This window comes from Ahaetulla prasina, chromosome 2, assembly GCF_028640845.1.
Source record: "Ahaetulla prasina isolate Xishuangbanna chromosome 2, ASM2864084v1, whole genome shotgun sequence".
Lineage (NCBI taxonomy): Eukaryota > Metazoa > Chordata > Lepidosauria > Squamata > Colubridae > Ahaetulla > Ahaetulla prasina.
The window spans coordinates 208,944,775-208,965,087 of NC_080540.1; the positions used below are offsets into that span (position 1 = coordinate 208,944,775).

Consider the following 20,313-nt stretch of genomic DNA (forward strand, 5'->3'; position numbering starts at 1 on the left):
TATAGCTTTGCTGGCTGAGGAATTCTGGGAGTTGAAGTCCACAAGTCTTAAAGTGGCCAAGGTTGGAGACCCCTGCTATAGTGTATCTATGCAGTTGTAATAGTCTGTTCTTTCAGAAATGTTTTTGATATATGGTAATGTTATCCTTTCCATGGCTTGTGCTGCAGTGGGTCAAATAGTCAGGCACTTTTTAATTAAATTGTGCAGATATTCATTTTTTTAGAAGATGTATAGGTGATCTGTTTCCTTCTTCTGTTCGTGGTTGTTGTAATGCATTTATACTTTTTTTGAATACAGGTAGTCCTCAACTTACGACCACAATTGAGTCCCAAATTTATGTTGCTAAGTGAGAAATTTGTTAAGTGAGTTTTGCTCCATTTTACAACTTTTCTTGCCACAGTTGTTAAATGAATCACTGCAGTTGGTAAATTAATGACACGGTTGCTAAGTGAATCTTGCTTCCCCCTTGACTTTGCTTGTCTGAAAGTTGCAAAAGGTGACTCACATGACCCCGGGACACTGCAACCGACATAAATGTGAGTCAGTTGTCAAGCATCCAAAATGTAAATCATGTGACCATGGGGGGGGGGGTGCGCTGCAACAGTCATATGTGTGAAAAACCATCATAAATAACTTTTTTCAGGGCCTTTGAATGGTCACTGAGTGAACTGTTGTGTGAGTTGAGGACTATCTATAATGTTCTTACACAGCTCGTCTGGTGGGAAGTTAGGTTGTTATTTTGGTAATGGTGCACTCAGTTAGTGTGCATTATGTTTTGATAGACTTGCATTTCTAATTTGTTATCATTTTTTTCTGCTGGTGAGGATATCCAGGAAGGGTAGTGTGTTGTTTTCTTGTGAATTTTATTCATTTGAAGATGTTGTCTACAGTTGGCGCTCTGTGGTCACAATAATGGTTGAGAAATAGCAATGCTTTGTCACCCTTAGTGCCAACAAATAATCCTTAGAAAGACTCTTACCTGTGTTTGGTTGAGTTCACTCTTTGTTTTACTTCAGTGGCATTCCAGGTATCTTTTATGCTTTATCACCCAGAACTCCTCTGAAAACAAGAGCCCCCTCCTGGATCTTCAAGAATAGGAGTCTGCATAGGTCCCATCTAATTGAAGGCCAAAATCTCCTCATTGCAAGTGGCAACAAAGGTCTCAGTTGAACCATGTAGCAGAGCCCCAGGAACAATTCCAAGCTTACTCTGGAACCCAGTAGGGTTTATCAGATGTTTGGGGTAGACTATTCAAATAGATCCTGCCTCCCCACAGGGAGATGCAGCACCAGAGAACTCCAAACCAATGAGGAATGATTTGTCCAGGTCAAGGGACTGAGGGTAACATCCCCCAACTCTAGATCATGTATTGATGCAACATAAAAGCCATGACAAATGTGTGACGTCCACAAGGAGCTGGGCCAGAAATAACTTGGGTAAGATCCATAGTTGCCATGGTGGTCGAGAATTTACAAGACATCTCTGAGTCCATGTCATTTGAAGGGACAGCAGATTGAAGGAATTCCACTGCCTGTCTAGCCAGATTTGAGCAGTTCAGGTAGGAGGTTACTATCCAATAGGAAGAGTGGTACATAAGCCAGAGTCTCTTCTCAGGCTATAACTGAGCCATGGTGGCGCAGTGGTTAGAATGCAGTATTGCAGGCTAATACACTGCTCACCGTCAGGAGTTTGATTCTGATCGGCTCAAGGCTGACTCACCCTTCCAGCCTTCCTCCATTTTACCAGGTTGGTAAAATAAACACTCAGATTGTTGGGGGCAATATGTTGACTCTGTAAGCCCCTTAGAGAGGGCTGTAAAGCATTTTGAAGCGGTATTTAAGTCCAAGTGCTATTGCTGCTGCTGCTACTAGAATTCATCTTCATAAATAAGGGTTGAGAGACTTTGGAATCTGCAAAGCCATTAGGGTGTCTCAGATCATCATTGCCATATCTCTACTGTGATTCTTTGATTGCGACCAATGTAATGCAGGAAATCTAGTTGGGCACATCTCTAAGGGGGGGGGAACATCTATCTCACCCACACCTATGCCCAGGTAAGTTCCAACTATGCAAAGATCCACCCCTTCATCCAAAATAAATTTATGGATGAGGCCAGCTTTATTACAGGCTGGCCATGCATTCGTCAGCAGCAGCCAGGAGTCGGTCTCTAGACATGACTACCAAGCCATGGATCCAGCATAGAGGTAGGGCTGGAAAGTGATATTGATACTAACATCAAGGGTGAGTTCATGGCGAGATATTTGCATAATGACATTATATAAATGATACATTTGTTTGCATAATTTCATTGCTTAAACAATATCTTTGCAAATGATGTGAATTATAGACACTCAAGAACAACACACACACTCTTCTTTTATGGCATGATCAATTAAGGGTTCACCATACTAAACTTGGGATGATTTGTATAACCTGTTACACTAAAGTGAGATTGGATAGTTTGTGGGGGCAACATATAGAAATCCAGCTATTGTTCTATTAGGTGAAGGCAATTTCTACGTGATGCCCCTACAAACTATCCAAACTATTTGTGGTGAGGGGGGAGCAGGGACAGGACAGCATGGTATATTAACTTTATTAATCCAGGTTTGAAGTTTAGTATGTTATGCACATCCAGCTAATCAACTCTATAGAAAAGAATCTATCTTCAAGTTGGATCAATGGTTACTTTTTAAAAAATATCCAGGTTTGTCTTATGACCATTTGCTCCACTTATGCAACCTGTTCCCACTTCTGCATGTGTGGAATGTGGAATCTGTAGCAACCCTGCTAGCTAGATGATCCAGAGAGGTACAGTATGGCCAGAATGTATAGAATGCATAGCCATGGTTGTCCATGGTGGAAGACTTGGAGACACAAATTACTTTCAACCAAAGGCTGAGACTCTCAAATATGAAGCCATAACAAAGCGTTGCTGATTTTAAATACGATATGTTGTTGCTCTTACACTCATTCACTCTCCTACACACCTTCACATGCCCACATTCTACTCACCTAGGTTGACTAGGCACTAGCTAGAGGGAGGGAAGTCACTAAGCCCAAACCCCAAATGTTTCAAACAGCTGATGTGAACAAATTCCTTCCTAGTGCCCAAAGTCCCTGCTTTATTGATCCGTAAAATTCATCAATGGTTAATGGGATAAGGGCTTGCTTGCCCTCCAGCAAGATGGCAGCAAATAAATGTAATAAATAAGAATATTGTTTGGCTCTTAATGATTTGATTCTTTCTTAGTAATTTTCTGAAGATGTCTTATATTCCTGGTTTTGTCCTTTGTAAGCTCATATTTAGTCCAATTTTAGGTTATGATTACAACTGTCAATTTCGGCCTGGTCTCATTCTCGTAACACCGAGTGCTGGTATTTTAATGTCTTTCCCCAATGAGTGACTCCAGTTGACTGTATTGAGTATTGCAGTGATCCTCATCCTGTGATCCGCGGACCCCTGGGGGCCACAATGTCACAAGGGATCCGTGAAGGCTTGAGAAAATTTTTTAATCTTGAGTTAAGTCTTGGGGGTCTGTGGTCACAAAATGTATTTAAAGAGGGTCCATGGTGAAGAAAAGATTGAGAATCACTGGTGTATTGTACTATATTGTGGGTTCAACAGGACACTCTTGTAAGGAACTTCAGAACTAATGTTTTTGTATCGTATGCAAGAGAAAAATACAATTATAGCCCCTAATGATCCCAATCTTCTGTGAACTACATCTTCTAAATGTATTGGATAACAAGTTTGAGAATTATTAGCTGACTTAACAGGATTCTTAATGACTTGCACTTTCTAAAGTACCAGTGAGGTATCAACAGGATGCATTTTTTAAAGGAAATCTATGATTGGAGGTTTATTCACGAAAAGCTGAAGAACATAAATTAAGAAATAAGACAGGTCTCATATATCCCTCCCAACTCCTAGGAAAATGACAAAGTCCTGATGCAAACAGTTTTGTGATAATTTTTTTTTATCTCTTTTGGAAAAAAAATTATATACAAAAACCCAGGAATCAACATGGCAGGCATTCCAGCAAAAATACAGAGAGAAGTTCCATTTCTCAAAGGAAACACTATTGTGATTATGATCATGCTAGAATAATGGGATGTAGCAGAAAATTACTAGGACTGGGAGAGGGAGAGGATGAAATCAGCAAACTGGTCCTTTTTCCTTTCCTTTGATTTGTTAACAATAAATTGCAAAATGAAAATCAGTTTTGATTCAGAAAATTAAGCCGGCATTACTTGGAGGAAGGAATACACACATTTTGGGGGGATTCAAGAGCTGCTGTAGGCATTGCATTTTATTTTAACAGATGCTAAGTTCTATCTCTTCAGAAGAGTCCCTTCCTGAAAACAAGGAAAATTGCTGAAACCCAAAGTCCTTTTTGGCTGCCTTTTTCCTTGGTGTTTCCATTTAACTCCTTATCTTCCCAGGGAGCTGAGAAAAGGAAAAGTAGTGATAAGGTACCAAGTTTGACCAATCTTCCTCCTTGAGCCGGTGTTCTAAATTTCTTTTGCATTTCCTTATGAACGAGAAGGGCCATTTCTGAGGAGGCACAACAATGATGCTTTTCACACATTCATATTTGACACACATAGTCAGCAGCTGATTTCCTACTTGTGTCAATGTGAAAGGTATTACAATATGTTAGCACCAGTGGAACTGAATCACAAATGTATTGCCTTAAGGCATCTTTCTGAGTTGCAAAATACGCTCAAATGTAGCAATGAAACATTTACGCTCTTTTCTATTACAAAACACCAATTGGTAACACAGTGATGGTTTCCAATTTTCGGGATCAATTTGGAGCCTTCTGTGAAGCACTGTATGAAATAACAGGATTTGAGTGGCTCTAAAGAGATTTAATATATTTGTTCCAAGGTTAAGTGCTACTTCCAAAGTTTATCATGTCTTAGAAACGCATGCATGTCACAACAAAGCGATACATATATGTCTACAGCAAAAAAAAAATGCTCATTTGGTAGAATTCTGGTAAATGATTCAATGATTATGGCTACAAATTTTCCTACATGATTTTCATGCTTTTTAGGAAGAGACAGTTCTTAAGAAATTTAAAAATATCACACTGAGGTGGATTTCAGCTTAATGCAGGCCATAGCTCTTCGGCCTGGGACTGCAATAATACTGCAATAATACTTCATTCTCCTAAGTTTCCCAACTTCTTGTTCTGTTCCTCAAATCTACTAAAAGGCTAATGATACAGTCTTTTGACTAACACTATGAATTCTTGATCCAATCTGCTAAACTATTAGTGCTAAACTGGACTCCGACTAAAAGCTGCAGTCATTTGTTCTTGTAGTTCAAGGCAATAATCTTAAGGATAGTGCACAAGAGGTGTGCATTCACACGCAGGCTTTCTCTATAATTTCCATCACGCCGAAAGAAATTTTGCTGGTTGCTTTACATGAAGAAAGTTTGCTTGAAGAAGACTCTATCAAACAACAAAAAGCTGCTAAACAAGCGGTGTGAATTATGCACATTCAGTGAAGACCTTGGGGCTAAGGAAACTAATCTTGAGTCAACAACCCAAAGATTACACACCATGAGCATAACCCCTTGGGACAATTTCCTGAGCAAGCTCCATAAAAAAAATTGGACTCCTGAAAAAACGTTCAGGTATTTCCTGCTCTAGTCACAGTCTCAATTATGGGGCTTGTATAAGAGGAATCAAAATTTGCAAACAGACAAGTTCTTAGTCTTGCTATGTTAAACCAGCATTCAAAATACATATTTCTCATTATCGATAATCTAAAGGGCCAGATGGCAGTCATGCAGAGCCAATTCTACAGTAACTTTTAGAAAATGAGTATGAATTCTGTAGAATTGCGCTGCCAGTGCTGAATCTGAACTCCTCACTTACTGGAAGCATAATCTCTGGTAATAAAAAGGTAAAAAATGAATTAGTATTATAATTATCATTTAATTTACTGTATATAAAACAAAACAAAACAAAAAAGTTTGTGTGTACAAATATCACAAAACATCAACAATTCCCAAAGGTGTAGTGCCTCAGAACACACTGTAATCAAAAAAGAGTTCATATTTTTTTGTCTTGTTTCTTTTTTGTTTTCACTTGTCTTAAATTCTGGCATAAATATATTAAAGCTGACAACAAGAAAAAAAGAAAGTGGGTGTGATTCCAGGGCAAGCTATATCACTTCCTCATACAAAAATGTACAAAACATTAGTTCCTAACTAGACATAACATAATAATACTGGTTATCACAGTTTGACAATTAGTGTAACTGTGTATTCTGGTGGGAGTACTCTAGCAGAGGGCAATAAAAAAATTCTCTTGATGTTGTTCAGATCAGGTTACTTCGGTCATAGAGGCAGAATGATTCTGCAGAACAAAGAGAGAAGAGACAATATGCTTTAGAATGCAATGATGTAGTCACAGCTGTCGATCTTGGGACAAATAAGAAATAAGGTAAGGAAAGCACACAGAGTATGGTGTCTGGAATTGTTTTTAACCCATTCAAAACACTTCTACCCTCGTTTTCACTTATAAATCATACTATCTTTCACATTTCATCTGCTGATCTATTTATTATTTATTTTAAAACAATGTATTTCTTCTTCTTCTTTTTTTTTGAAATTAAGATGTAAAAGGAAATAAAATTGAAATGTTAGTAAATGATGTACACTATTGGAGCAAAATAATAAACATTGAATTGTGAACAAAAACTTTAAGAAAATTAGAGATGGAAGGTTGCATTAATTGATTGTAAGATATAAATGGAATAAGATGAAGACAATGTTAATAACTAAAATATAGGAGGGGAGGTTTGAGAAATATACATAATAAATGAGAAAATCGGGATTGCCTGGACACCAGAAATATTGAAATGAAAATAAATACAGCAATGGAGAGAAATAAGAAGAAGGAGAGAGATGGAAAGGGAGAAGGAGGGAGAGAGAAAGAAGAAAGGGAAGAGGAGAGGAGGAAAGGTAGGGGAAATAAGAGTAGGAGAGAAGGTTAGATAGGGAGGAAGTAGAGAGGAGGGGGAAAAAGGAAGGGGAAGTAGGAGAGGAGAGAAGAAAGTAGGTAGGATGAAAGGAGGGAGGGAAAGGAGTGAGAAGGAGAAGAAAGGATTGCTGTGAAAAGGAAAAGATGAAATGGAAGAAAAGCAACCCGAACATTTTTCAATAGGATAAAAATTAAAATAGTTAAAAAAAAAAGAATGAAAGAGAATGAATATTAATAAAAATGGAGAAATTAGAACTTGAGGGTGAAAGAAGATGTGATTTAATGAAATGAGCAAGGAAATATTAGGAAATGAATAAAAATTATGAAAAAAGAATATTCTGGCAAAAATTGTAGCTAATTAAAATATATTTGAATATACTGAATTGTATAAGATATGATATGGCCAATACTCTGTTCATAAATCATGTATGTGTGTAGGGGAGGAAACTAAAAAAAAATCAATAAAAACTTGTTTGTTTGTTTGTTTTTTAAAAAAAACATTTCTACCCTAGGACACATGACCAGAAAGGAAAGGAAAGAGGGTTTAATGGAGGATCCATCATTTTTTGAGACACTGCCTAATTGCCTGTTTCATAACAATTTATTGGGCTTTTTTACAGGTGTTTTTTTTTTGAGAATTTTTTTTCCTTTTTCAAACTCTTTCTGTTCTCTTTCCCTTCCAAATCCTAAACATAATTCCATTTTGTTCATTTTTGGAGCATTATCCTGCTGGTGGACAGGTGAAGAGACGTTGGTCTGATCCCCTTATTTATTTCCAACGTTCTGTTAGGTTGGAAGCAATAAGGCTGAAAAAAATAATCCAAGGATAATTAAGTAGTCCTGCGTATGACAGCCATTAAGTGAAGCATTCATGTGATTGCCTCACTTATGACCCATCGCTGGTCTTCTTGATGCGGTCACTAAACAAATGTGTGGGTTGTTAAGCAGAGCACATTCAGGGGTGCACGCTTTAACCCAGGGTTCCCATGGCTTCCCCCACCTCAACACATCCCATGTTCCTCTTCCTGCCCTGTTCCCACACTGGCCCTACTCTCCACTCCACCAGGCCCCACATCCTCCTTCTCACTTGCATTGCCCATTGTGTACGTACCTTTCAAAGAGTTCCAGAGCTTGGTTTAGGGAAGCTTTGTCTTTGGGCTGTGCGGTGCAATCCCAGAAGCAGCCACCATTTTCTGAGAGTCCTCAATTAATTCAGTGCGGTTATTTGGAAAATGGTGACTGCTTCTGGAATCACGTCACACAACTCAGCAACAAAGCATGTTGTTTTGCTTAACGACCCATACAGTCCTTGCTTAACAACGAAAACTGGGACTGCCGGAACTGCTGTCACCAAGCAGCACAGTCATGTGGCTTTTTTCAACTTACAACCATGTCATTTAATGCAGGGGTCTCCAACCTTGGCAACTTTAAGACTTGTGGACTTCAACTCCCAGAGTTCCTCAGCCAGCTTTGCTTGATTGAAGTCCACAAGTCTTAAAAGTTGCCAAGGTTGGAGACCCCTGACTTAATACAAGAGTTTCCAGGCCCAATTAGCATATTTAATGAGGTTCTACCCTGTTTTTTTGGAGTTAATGGGAACTGGATTACAACACAGTTCCCCATCCTGCTTTAAAAATACTTGTACAGGACATAATATATGAAGTAGCTCAAAGCTCAAATCTAATTGCCAAGAGTGAATACTTAGCAGGGTATTTGTTATGAAGCAGTTTGTCCCAATTAAATGATTACCTTTAATCTTGAATGGATGAAGCAGAATATAAAAATGCAGGATGAAAGGATTGGTCTAATGAAATAATGGTGCTTCTAAATGGTCATCTTTTTTACGCTGTTATTTATCCTGCCAAAAATGCTAAAAACGTAAAAGCAAGCTGACTACAACGTTTACTTGTAATATAAAGAACTGAACTATTGAAAAAGAGTTTATCAAAAAGAGAAATTTCTAAACAGAAGTTATATGGTACCTGGGCACTCAACGTCTCCAAAGGACTTTCCACTCGTGGAAACGCCATCAAGGGCACGCCTCGCTGTTCATCCAGTTTTGATTTTGAAGGTGTCCCATGTGCTCCTTTGAAATTATGAACTACACAGATGCCCTTGGGATCAGAAAGAGAAAAGAAGATTCTTGGAGCGATCATAATTACTAAAACTCAGAAGATATTCGCATGCATTTTGTGGCATTGACTTAGTTCTATCACTTGAATGACATTCTTTTAGAGTGACATAAATTACCAATTTTATCTTGTTCGTACTTTGCAACCAATTAAAAGCTTCTGTGTATTCTACAAGCATTCCATGTGTACTATATAATGTTGGCTCCTACTGAGCAACATCTAGCAAAAGTGTTTACTGACTCAGGATCATTAACACTCTTTTTTCTAAAGCATCTGCTAAAACTTTTCAAAGCAGATTTACATTACAGCAATCCATCATCCTATCACATAATTCCCAGTCAGCGCTTTAGATAACAGTGCACAAATTTATGACTGAGATGAAAATAGAAGTAGCTATTTCATGGGACAGATGCTGTGGTGAGATCCAGAGATGTTGGGAAGCAACATCAAGAAGCTCCCTTCTTGAGCAGGGAGTTCGGGAGGACCCCTTGCAGGGCCGTGCTGAGGATTTTGGACAATATCTGTCTGATAAAATCGCTCGGATCCGGGACGGTCTGGACGCTGATTGGGTAGATCCGGGTGGGATGACAGAGGTAGTTCTTGAGAATGTTATCTGGGGAGAGTTTGATGCTCTGACTCCCGAGGACATGGACAGGATACTGAGGAGGCTGAATGCGACCACATATTTATTAGACCCGTGTCCCTCCTGGTTGGTACTGGCCACACAGGAGGTTACTCAAGGCTGGCTCCTGGGAATTATCAATGCCTCTTTAATGGAGGGTGTCTTTCCTACTGCCTTGAAAAAGGCAGTGGTGAGGCCCCTCCTTAAGAAGCCCTCCCCGGACCCGGCTATTTTGGCAAATTATCATCCTGTCTCCAACCTTCGCTTTGTGGCCAAGTTGTTGAGAGTATGGTGGCATGTCAGCTTCCCCGGTACCTGGATGAAACTGTCTATCTAGACCCGTTCCAGTCCGGCTTCATGCCTGGGTACAGCATGGAGATGACTTTGGTCGCGTTGGTTGATGATCTCTGGAGGTCCCATGACAGGGATTGTTCCTCTGTCCTGGTCCTATTAGATCTCTCAGTGGCTTTTGATACCATTGACCATGGTATCTTGCTGCGGCGATTGGGGGCTTGGGAGTAGAGGGCACCGTTTTTCGGTGGTTCTCCTCCTATCTTTCCAACCGATCGCAGATGGTGTTGGCAGGGGGGCAGAGATCGACCTCAAGGCACCTCATATGTGGGCTGCCGCAGGGGTCGGTTATCTCGCCTCTCCTGGTCAACATCTATATGAAACCGCTGGGTGAGATTATCCGTGGTTTTGGGATGGAATACCATCTGTACGCTGACGACACTCAGCTGTACATTTCCACCCCTAACCACCCCAATGAAGCCGTCAACGTGATGTCCCGGTGTCTGGAGGCCGTGCGGGTCTGGATGGGGAAGAACAAGCTTCAGCTCAACCCATCCAAGACAGAGTGGCTGTGGATGCCGGCATCCCGGTACAGCCAGCTTACTCCATCGCTGACTGTTGGGGGCGAATCATTGGCCCCCTGGAGGAGGGTTCGCAACTTAGGCGTTCTCCTGGATGATCGGCTGTCCTTAGAAGAACACATGACGGCCGTTGCCAGGGGAGCTTTTTATCAGGTGCGCCTGATTCGCCAGTTGTGTCCCTTTCTTGACCGGGATTCCCTACGCATGGTCACTCATGCCCTTGTCACTTCCCGCTGGACTACTGCAATGCTCTCTACATGGGGCTCCCTTTGAAGAACACCAGGAGGCTCCAACTGGTCCAGAATGTGGCTGCGCAGGTAATAGAAGGGGCACCGCGATGCTCCCATATAACACCTCTCCTGCGCAGCCTGCACTGTTGCCGGTGGTCTTCCGGGTGCAATTCAAGGTGTTGGTTATCACCTTTAAAGCGCTCCATGGCACAGGACCGGGTTACTTACAGGACCGCCTACTGCCACCTATAGCCTCCCATCGGCCTGTGCACTCCCATAGGGAGGGCCTCCTCAGGGTGCCGTCAGTCAAACAATGTCGACTGGCGCCCCCCAGGGGGAGGGCCTTCTCTGTGGGGGCTCCAGCCCTACGGAATGAGTTGCCTCTGAGGTTGCGTCAATTCCCCGACCTCCGGTCTTTTAAACGCGAGCTCAAGACCTTTTTATTCCACCGTGCGGGGCTAGCCTGATGAAATTTTTAAGTGGGGTTTTAGGATGGTTTTATCTTAGTTTTAATTCTATTTGGCCATTTTATAATCAGTTTTTTAATACGTTTTTAATTTTTGTCTATGTCTATGTTTTTACTTGGCTGTGCACCGCCCTGAGTCCTTTGGGAGAAGGGCGGTATAAAAATCTAATAAATAAATAAATAAAATAAATAAGTATAGCTGAGGCCGAAAACCACTGACTGACCACGGTTGTTGTGAAAGTCTGATCAATTTCTGGACAAATAATGGAAGCAGGAAGTAGCATGTCCTTTGCTCTCTGGATGCAAATTGATCTTGAAAAAGACTTTTCTGTTTCCTTCAGCCTTGTACGAACAAGCTGGCCCAGTTTGGATACTGGCAAGGGAATTCTCCATACAGAATAGAATAGAATAGAATAGAATCTTTTATTGGCCAAGCGTGATTGGACACACAAAGAATTTGCCTTAGTGCATATGCCCTCGGTGTACATAAAAGATACATTCATCAAGAATCATAAGGTACAACACTTAATGATAGTCATAGGGTACAAATAAGCAATCAGGAAACAATATCAATATAAATTGTAAGGATACAAGCAACAAAGCTCCAGTCATACAGTCATAAGTGGAAGGAGATGGATGATGGGAACGATGAGAAGATTAATAGTAGTGCAGATTTAGTAAATAGTTTGACAGTGTTGAGGGAATTATTTGTTTAGCAGAGTGATGGCGTTCGGGGAAAAACTGTCCTTGTATCTAGTTGTTCTGATATGCAGTGCTCTATAACGTCGTTTTGAGGGCAGGAGTTGAAACAATTTATGTCCAGAATGTGAGGGGTCTGTAAATAGTTTCACAGCCCTCTTTTTGACTCTGAAGTATACAGGTCCTCAATGAAAGGCAGGTTGGTAGCAACTGTTTTTTCTGCAGTACGAATGCAGTAAGCAGTATACAATATGAAAAAGATAGTAAAAGTTTATCCACCTACCAGGAAGAGTGCTACTGTGCTTCCCAAGATGAAGCCTGCAATGACATCTGAACAGTGGTTTCTATACTCAGAAACTCGGTTGAGCCCTGTAAGGAAGGCAGCACAAAGTGTCCCCAGACACAACACTGGCTTGGCAAGCCGACTGCTCTTTGTCTTGATTGTGCTAGTGATGTACATCTGAAATATCAACAGATTGACCTTAGTGACATAATAACCTAGTCCTCTACAATCCAGCATCAATCACCGCATATGATGGTCATCTGTATACAGGTAGCCCTTGACTTGCAACAGTTCAATTACTGACCATTCAAAGTTACAACGGCACTGAAATAAATGATTTATGCCTGTTTTACACACTTATGACCACTGCAGCAGCTCTCTGGTCAGGTGATTAAAATTTAGACATGTCAATTATATTCATGACGAGTGTTGTGTCCCAGGATCATGTGAATTACCTTTTGCAACCTTCAGACAAGCAAAGTCAATGAGGAACCCAGATTTGCTTAACAGCCTTGTTATTAACTTAGCAACTGGAGTGATTCACTTAGCAACTGTGGCAAGAAAGGTCATAAAATGTAGGGCAAAATTCACTTAACACCTGTCTCGCTTAGCCACAGAAATGTTGGGCTCAATTGTGGTCATAAGTCGAGGACTACCTGTATTGGTATGTTACTGCAAGATGCAAGCTTCGAATCTTAGCCCCTATTCAGATTTCTTAGGATTTGTTAAAAAGATGAAATCAATATAGCCATGTATGCCTATATCTATATCTATATCTATAAGGTGAAGGTAAAGGTTCCCCTCGCACATATGTGCTAGTTGTTCTCGACTCAAGGGGACGGTGCTCATCTACGTTTCAAAGCCAAAGAGCCAGCGCTGTCCGAAGACATCTCCGTGGTCATGTGGCCGGCATGACTAAATGCCAAAGGCGCACAGAACGCTATTATCTTCCCACCAAAGATGGTCCCTATTTTTCTACGGCATTTTTTATGTGCTTTCGAACTGCTAGGTTGGCAGAAGCTGGGACAAGTAATGGAAGCCACCCTGTTACGCAGCACTCGGGATTCTATATCTATCGATCGATCGATCGATCGATCGTATATTATATCAATATATATATTGATCCATGAAGAGTAGCCCCTTAAAGTTAATATGACTCTTAAAGGGTTACGGATAGGGTTAGGGGTTTTTGTTGGGTTGTGTTATTGGAACAAAAGGCACTACATAAGAGCTTCATATGAACCATGTTTGAAATATTTGTAGCCTCTAAAATAGCTACATTAGATCCAGCAATGTGAAAAAAGTCTAAAACTCAGGAACATAATCATACAGTTGATACTGTTCCTGAATTTCGGAGGTGGATATAGCAAATGATTTTGAATCCTAAAACCTGTCTTTTTGTCTGATCAATATTCTAAGTCAAAATGTGGTATAGAAAGGCATAAACAAGTAACAGTTCTTTCTTCCACATAATAGATGAATATTCTTTGCTACTTTATCCCATTTCTGGCTTTTAAAAACTGCCACCATAATTTTTAGTGTAATTAATAAATGGCAGAAAATGAAGAATGTATAGTTGTTGTTTTAAAAAAAGGCAAACTACCATGAAAGACAATGAAAGTATAATTATAGGATGCAAGATTTCTTTGTATTCACAACTATTCCTTCAACAAAACAGCAAAACCATGATTTAAAAAAAACCCGGCAGCACTGAGGACAAAGTTAACACTAATTTTTGAGACTATAATTACAAGGGTGACATGAGTAGGCAGATACTGTAGCACTAAAATAAAAGTGATGGGCTAAATCAGCAAATACAATAGAAACTTCACCAGCAATTTATGCTTTCCAAAACACAGCCTGGCTTCATTAAGACCTCACTTCCCAAAATAGCATCATCCCAATAGCAGATGCTTTCCAAGTATCAAATGAGGTTTAATGAGAGGCAAACTAAGGTTAGGCCAAGTTAGATCAATCTCATGGGGATACAAATAAAGCTGTAAAAAAATTGGGGGATGTAATTAATTGGACTCCTATAATTGTAGTTTGTTGAACAATCTCAGTGGCCTGGTTCCCATAAAATGCTGAGCTCTAAACCATGATTTCCAAGTGCCAATGGCTGAGCTTACAGAAATACCACCGAAACCTAGCGTAATGACTGAAAACTGAGTTGCACTAAATTCACCACACAGAATGGAATCACAGTTTTATTCAAAGGTCTTCAGAACAATAAGCAAAAAGGTGAAATTAACTGATAAACAAACTATTGAGGAGACAAAAAAAATCTGTACAAATGCAGCACAGGAAAATATGTTCTGCATCTTTACCATTATAGTTTTTATCATTATAAACACCCCAGAAGACAAGCTCAAGAACCCAAAAGATCTTGACAGACTTGAACACTGGGCCCCATCTAACAAAATGAAATTCAACATAGATAAAAGTAAGGTTTTACACTTAGGCTAGAAAAACCAACTGGATAGGTTTATGCTAGGTGAAAGTTGACTTAATGCCAATAACTGTAAGAGGGTGTCTTGGAGTCCAAGTGGACAATCACTTAAATATGAGTCAACAGTGTGTGGCAGCACCCGAAAATGCCAATGCAATCCTGGGCTGCATTAACAGAGGGATAGTGTCGTGTCCCACTCCTCCGCTGACGGCCGGGTCAGGGAAATCCGAATCAGGCTTGCCTCTGCAGCTCTGCCCAAAGTCCTAGCAAAGTCCTCAGAGCAGGCAGGAGACCAGTAAGTGACTTCAGCAAGATAAGTTCGACTTTGCCTGACTCAGAGACTGCCAGAAAGCAGATCCTTTATATAGGCCATGGGGTGTGGCTCCATGACTCAGCACTCATTAAGGCCTGCCCCTCCCTTCCCTCTGTTGCCTCCGCCTATCCAATCTTCTGATGCGAGGGTCACTCCAATCAGCTGTTGTTGGAAGTAAACTTTCCTCAGGCTCACATGCTGTGGAGGAGGGGGAGGGGTCTAGCTGCTCCGTTTGCCTGGGCATGGAGCCAGGGCTGGGACCGGGAGGTGCCCCCTCCTCTGCAGCTTGTCTGGGCATGGAGCCAGAACTGGGGCCGGGAGGCATACATTCCTCCGTGTTCGGGAGCAGATAAGCAGACCCCGGCTGCGGTGAGAGCGGACAAGACACAACAGATAGAATCAAGATCACATGAAGTTCTAGTACTGCTTTACAAAGCCTTAGTAAGACCACACTTGAAATTTCTGGTCACTCCAATATATAAAGGATGTTGAGACTCTGGATTAAAGGGCTGCAGGCTAAAACATATGAAGAATGGTTTTGGAATTGGGTATGTCCAGTCTAATGAAAAGAAGGATTAGAGGGAGACATGATAGCAGTGATCCAATATTTGAGGGGCTCCTACAAAGATGAGGTCAAACTATTTTCCAGAACACCAAAAGGCAAGATGAGAAACAATGGATGGAGCCTAACCAAGGAGGGAAACAACCTAGAACTATAGAGAAATTTCCTAACAGTTAGAACTATTTACCAGCGGAACGGCTTTCCTTCAGAACTAGTAGGTGATCCATCACTGCAGGCATTTAAGAAGACACTGGACAATCATTTATCTGAAATAGTATAGGGCCTTGATGGCGAACCTATGGCATGTGTGCCAGAGGTGGCACGCAGAGCCGGCCCTGATGGCACGCAAGCCATCGCCCCAATTCAGCTCTGCTGCGCATGCGCACGTGTCTCCTGCTGGCCAGCTGGTCTTTGGGTCTCCACCACGCATGCGTGGGGGGGGATGCAGGTAGGCACATGCATGGGGGATAGCTTAGCGCGTGCGCACTTTGGGCACTCGGTCCGGAAAAGGTTAGCCATCATACCACATATGGCTGTGGTATATCATCGCTCAAGCAGGAGGTTGGACTAGAAAACCTGCAATGTCCCTTCCAACTCTATTATTCTATGATTACCACTGTGTAGAATTCAGAGCTTCTTCAAAATAAGAAATATAATAAAAATCATTACTTTGCTTTGCTTACTGCAGCCAATCCATGAATACCCAAGGTACATATAAACTAGGTATGTATTTTAAAAAAAAATCATGCTGATTTTATAAAATTTGTTTGCATAGTGCATCCATTTAGCAGTTTATAAATACACACTTTCACCATCTGCTAGGTGACAGATAATTCTGTGAGCAAAGTGATTTTATTGGGCGTGTACATTGCTCTGGAGGGGATAGTAACAGTAATTACTTCTCAAATGCCCCCCCCCTTCCGTTAATTATACATCTCCACATTTCAAGGCTGAATAAGCACAGCAGTCAGTCTCTCTCTTTCTCTCACACTCACAAACACTCGCAATACACACACAAACACCGAATTACGAAATAGAATCACGGATGGCAATAGCGCTCAGTAAAAGATAGTTCATAGCTTTGGTGAGCTATGTATCAATATTTTCTTTACTGCCAACGGTTTGAAATGTTTAAAAAACCATGGATCTTTCCAAGCAATCTCTTTTCATCACCTTCACAATGAGATTGAAAAAGATTAGAAAGGGATACTCGTAATTTATATTAGGTTTTTCTCATTCCCCTCTCCTGTTCCTTAATGTTCTTGCCTTTCCTCTGAGAAGCAAATTAAATGACTCCACAGGGAGGGGAGTCAGAATGTAAAATGAGATAAGAACCTTTTACTCTCCTACTTTGCTGGGGCAGTTTTATGTTCCCCAATTGATGAAAATCATCAGTTTGTACACACATCATTGTTGTTCCTGCCATGTCAATTGCTCTTTCCTCATCATGTAAATTATTATTATTTTTTCCTTGGGGAGATGATGATTACCGTATATACTCGAGTATAAGCCGACCCGAATATAAGCCGAGGCACCTAATTTTACCACAAAAAACTGGGAAAAACTATTGACTCGAGTATAAGCCGAGGGTGGGAAATGAGGCAGCTACTGGTCAATGTAAAAAATAAAGATAGAGCCAAGTAAAATAACATGAATATTTATTTGAACGAAAAACAATAAAAGTGCAAAAGGGGGAAGGAGGATTCCCAGCTCTAAACAAAGGGAAATCCCGGAATGCCAGCGCGAAAGGCGGTGCTCGCGTTCCTCCTCCCTTGCTCAAAAGCCCCAACATGATATTGGAATTGGATGCCATTATATACCTGCTGAGGGGATAATTTGAATAACTTGAAAGATATAAAAGCTCTAAACATATTTGTTTAAAAATCTAAAATCTATACTTAAAATAAATGAATATAAAGTAATAAAGTTCTTTAAAGTTGTAATTCACTTTGCTGCTGAAAAAGAAAGGAAGCTTAACACCTTAAATGGTATTTATTAACTGAAATATCATCAAATCAAATATATAATGAGGTATATTATAATGACCTTTGTTTTCAGAAAGAAGCATGATGGAAGTTTTTCAATAAAGGGAAATATAGAAAAAACTTAGTGTCATGCCCATATATCATCTTTACAGATGTTGTTAACACTATACTATGGCAGCATATGATGGTACAATGTTTCAATCAATTTCAGGATGAAAAACTCATCAATGAGGAGGAGGAGTATAATTTATTAACCTTGTATGATATCAGTTTCTCAAGGACTCTAGAAGGACCCGAGGAAGAAATCTCTGCCCCCTCCCCACTTTCCCTTTCCAACCCAGCCTTCCAAGGGGACCCGAGAGGAAGAAATCTCTGCCCCCTCCCCACTTTCCCTTTCCAACCCAGCCTTCCAAGGGGACCTTTGAGGGAGAAATCTCAGCCCCCTCCCCACTTTCCCTTTCCAAGGCAGCCTTCCAAGAGGACCTCTCGAAAAGAGCGAAAGCTTTCTCCTGGTCGTTTTACCACCACCATACCCTCCACGCCGGCCATCCTAGGCTGGGTTAGAAACAAGGAGGGGGAAGTTCAAGGACCACATCGATGGCACGAGCTCAGATTGCCGGCTGGGGATGATGGGCGCTGCAGTGCGATCTCGGGAGAGACTAGGGGGGAAGAAAGAATGACTGTTTCCCCACACCCTAGGATTGGGGAAAACATTGACCCCCCCCCCTTAGTTGCGGGAGAAGGGTTGCGCTTCAAAGCGGTCGCCTCCATCCATCAATCCATCCTTCCTTCCTTCCTTCCTTCCATCCTTTTTTTCCCAGCGGCGGTGCGTGTGTGTGACATGCAAGCAAGGCGTCTCACAGGGCATGTGAACTGGGTATGTCTAGTTTAGGGGTGACATGATAGGAACATTCCAATATCTCAGGGCTGCCACAAAGAAGGGGAATCAAACTATTCTCCAAAGCACCTGAGGGCAGGACAAGAAGCATGGGTGGAAACTAATCAAGGAGAGAAGCAACCTAGAACTAAGGAGAATTTCCTGACAGTTAGAACAATTAACCAGTGGAACAACTTGCCTCCAGAAGTTGTGAATGCTCTAACACTGGAAGTTTTAAGAAGATATTGGATAAGCATTTGAAGTGGTATAAGGTTTCCTGCGTAAGCAGGGTTAGACTAGAAGACCTCCAAGGTCCCTTCCAACTCTATTATTCTGTTTTTTTGTTCTGTTTTCTTTCTAATCTATCTATCTATCTATCTATCTATCTATCTATCTATCTATCTATCTATCTATCTATCTATCTATCTATCTATCTATCTATCTAATTAGCTAGCTAGCTAGCTATCATTATCTCGCTTCAAAAGACAAAACCTAAACACGAAGTTGTAGCTGAATAGCCCTACATAATTTAGCTTTTTCCAAGCTGGTGATTTCCAAAGGCTTTGAAATCGACTTTCCTCATCCTCTGCCAGGATAAGCTGATGTGCTCAGAAGGCTGGGAATGGTGGCATTTCCCTACATTTCTTGTGGGCAGAAGGTGGACCCCTATGTTTCCTTGAAAACACCTCCCAATATTTATTAGAGTGACTTCTCTCCCCAGAAGAAAGGTGCGAGCGCTGTTTAACAATCCCGTCAGCTAAATCCTATCGAGTCAAAGGGGCCAGTCAATGGGGCTAGGATGAATTCTGGGTCACCAGGGACCCTTTTTTTGTGCCCGTTCCCCAACCAGGGCGGGCCAAGCAGCCGCTCTTTTAGCGGCTCTGGAATGGATGTTGAGGTAACCCGAAGAGGCAGCCTCTTTTCAACTCCCCGCCTTTTTAAACGCGTCCTGCCGGGCGCCGACAGGCACGCGGACCCCAAAAGCGGCGCCCCGTTCTTCTCCGCTTTTATTTTATTTTAGTATCCAATCGGCAGCAGAGGCTCGAGCCTTCTGGGGCGCCGGGAAAAGGAGCCGAGGAGCTGCAGCAACGTTGCAAGAGAGCCGAAAAGAGGGGTGGGGGGGGGAGAGAAGCAAAAAAGAAGAAGAAGCAGCAAGCTTTCCAGCCGACTTCGGTGTGGCGCGAGAATCCGATCCACCGCCTCCTTCCCCCGGCCGACAGGGCTGAACTGCCGCTGCACCACCACTTCCCAAAACAGATTTCCAGACTTGGAAGCAGCCCGCCACGAAAGGAGGAGGAGGAGGAGGAGGAGGAGGCGGCGGCGCGGCTGCTCCTGCTGCTGTTTCACGCTCTCCGCCCCCTTCCAGCGCCTTGGCGCAGAGCGAGAGAGAGCAGAGAAAGGAACCGCGCCGTCCGACCGGCTGTGTGTGTGTTTGTGGTGGGGGTCTCGTCCCAGCCCCCCACCCACTCGCTCCTTTCCTCTTCGGAGCGTGGGCTGATCTTAAAGCGCTGTCGGCGGGGCCGTCGCCTCCTCCTCTTCCTCCACGCTCGCTCCTCTTGCACGCCTCAACCCCCATCCCCACCCTCTCCGCGCGTGAAGGTCACCTCCTCCCTCTTCCAGGCGGCGGCGGCGGCTCCGAGCGGAGCGCCACAGCCGGCAGCTCCGCTTCCCTCCCACCTTCCTCCTTGCTAAAGGGCCAAAGTCGGCTCCCCGCCCGCGGACCCGAGCCAAGCGGTCGCAGTCCAGCGAGCGGTGAAAGCGACATGCCGGCGCCACTCCGCTTTCACCGTTCGGCTGGACTGCGACCGCTTGGCTCGGG

At 42.2% G+C, this 20,313-nt stretch overlaps 1 protein-coding gene across 1 annotated transcript in view; it reads right to left on the reverse strand.

The window, feature by feature from the left end:
- Positions 1-3,850: 3,850 nt before the first annotated feature.
- Positions 3,851-20,313, reverse strand: part of PLPPR1 (phospholipid phosphatase related 1) — a 156,862-nt gene continuing 140,399 nt past the window's right edge. The window contains exons 6-8 of the mRNA XM_058171791.1: positions 12,309-12,485; positions 8,987-9,118; positions 3,851-6,377 (exon numbers count right to left, since the gene is read on the reverse strand). Coding sequence (XP_058027774.1) covers positions 6,345-6,377; positions 8,987-9,118; positions 12,309-12,485 — 342 coding nt within the window. The 3' untranslated portion in view covers positions 3,851-6,344. The remainder of the gene's footprint in view (positions 6,378-8,986; positions 9,119-12,308; positions 12,486-20,313) is intronic.